Source organism: Austrofundulus limnaeus, unplaced genomic scaffold (assembly GCF_001266775.1).
Source record: "Austrofundulus limnaeus strain Quisiro unplaced genomic scaffold, Austrofundulus_limnaeus-1.0 Scaffold341, whole genome shotgun sequence".
In the NCBI taxonomy this organism is placed as follows: Eukaryota; Metazoa; Chordata; class Actinopteri; order Cyprinodontiformes; family Rivulidae; genus Austrofundulus; species Austrofundulus limnaeus.
The window spans coordinates 156,633-158,527 of record NW_013952743.1 but is presented as its reverse complement, the minus strand read 5'-3'; the positions used below and the strand labels follow the sequence as shown (position 1 = coordinate 158,527).

Below are 1,895 nucleotides of genomic sequence, written 5' to 3'. Positions count from 1 at the left end.
TGCTGCTACAGCTGATATATATTTGTTGTCAAAATACCTTTTAGTACATGTGTTGTTAAAATAAAATGAACAGTTCGATAATCATTTTACTGATATGTATAAAGACTGCAAAGGCTGAAAAATCTTGGTCTGTATGATATTGGAGGTAGTTTGAGGATTAAATTTTTTATGCTTTTTAAGCTCAAAAATGGGGGATCGTATTATACATGAGATCGTATTATACACGAATAAATACGGTAAGTTTTGCAACTTAACTGTTGAAATTTATGCTGTAAAAAGATGTTAAATAAAAACATGCAACTACGAGTACTAATACTGGAGCTAAACCTGAATTTTTTTGTTTAGCATTCAGAATTTGTTTTTTATTTATGTGTTAACATTTTAACTGTGAAGTTATTCTTCCAGTAAAAAGACGTGTAAATTAATGTCCCGATGCATTGAAGTCTGATATGAAAATGATCACTATGGTAACGGGGTAGCGCGTGGTCACTCAAGCTTACGTGAAGCCAGCGTCACATGAAGGGTAGACCGTCTCATTTCACAGCAGTTTCAGGCAGCCTACCCAGCCCGGGTAGGACGTGGCCCAGCTGGGCGCTCATGAGGACCCAGCCATGAATGGAGACACTGCCACTGTTTTGACTGGCTCATGTCACGGTCATTTCAAACAGTGTGCTCTTTCAATATGGTTAGTTAACACACACCTGAAGCATTTATAACACGTTTATAACACATGAATAACATTAGAACTCAGTTTTCTGTTGTCTCAGGGTTTCTGGTAGAGAGAACACTCCATCAATATGACGGCTTGTCCTTAGGGAGCAGGTGGAACCCTGTCAAATAAAACCTGTMTTTGTAAAGTTTTCTTCAGTACAAAGGTACTATAATGTTTAAAATATCACCTTTTTAAATTCAACAATGCTATTAAAACACAATATGAGAGTTTCTGGAGCTCCAATGTTGAATGACTTCATGACTGGTTTATCCTCCATGTGGTAAATATGTCTTTGTTGTGGTTTATCAGCAGAACTCAAACACTGCAGTAGAATCTGTATAAGTACAGTTAATAAAAGCTGAACTGTTCTGGTTTCATYGTTCAGAACATGTTTTCATCCAGTATGGTCTTAAACAGCACTGTGGGCCACACAGACTTACTGAGATGGTCTTAAATGGCTTGCGGGCCGTACTTAGGACCCCCCTGCTGTATTCTGACCCTGCTTCATGTTTTCTCCCAGCCTTCAGCCTGGACACCTGCAGGATCATGATCGCCATGCTGGACGTATCCTTTCTGAGGCTGGGCCATCAGGGGGTCCTGAGGGGGTCTTCAGGTCCCAGCCTGGCCAGCTGAACCCAGTTCCTCTGCAGGTCTGTGTCTTTGCCGTGGTTTCAGTCTTAACCCTGACATCTCCAGAGGGACTTCACAGGCAAGATGGGCTTCAACGAGTTCAAGGATCTGTTCACGGCTCTGAACGGCTGGAAGCAGAACTTCATGATGTTCGACCAGGACCGCAGCGGCACCGTGGAGCCCCACGAGATGTCCCAGGCTCTCGGGGCCATGGGTGAGAGGCGTTCTGATGGACCACCTAACACCTGGAGAGTTTAACCACGTTTAATTAGAGCTCAACAAGCAGAACTGATTTACTTATCTGCTGCATTATCCTTCATCAGACTCCTGTCAGACAGTTAGTTTCAGTAGATCCACTGATCCAGGTCTGCGGGGCCTCAGGTCTGCGGGGCCTCAGGTCTGCGGGGCCTCAGGTCTGCGGGGCCTCAGGTCTGCGGGGCCTCAGGTCTGCGGGGCCTCAGGTGAACAGTTTGAGTTATAAGCATTTTTGCATGTCCTGACACCCCCAACTTGAAAGGAGCCCCCTCCTCACATATGGGGTCTATCATAAAAC

General features: G+C 44.3%; 1 protein-coding gene across 1 annotated transcript in view; it reads left to right on the top strand.

Moving 5' to 3' along the window:
* The window catches only part of gca (grancalcin), a gene marked incomplete in the record, with an annotated part of 29,380 nt that overhangs the window by 15,915 nt on the left and 11,570 nt on the right, over positions 1-1,895 (top strand). The window contains 2 exon segments of the mRNA XM_014022750.1: positions 1,233-1,276; positions 1,409-1,556. Of these exon segments, the coding sequence (XP_013878204.1) occupies positions 1,233-1,276; positions 1,409-1,556 (192 nt within the window).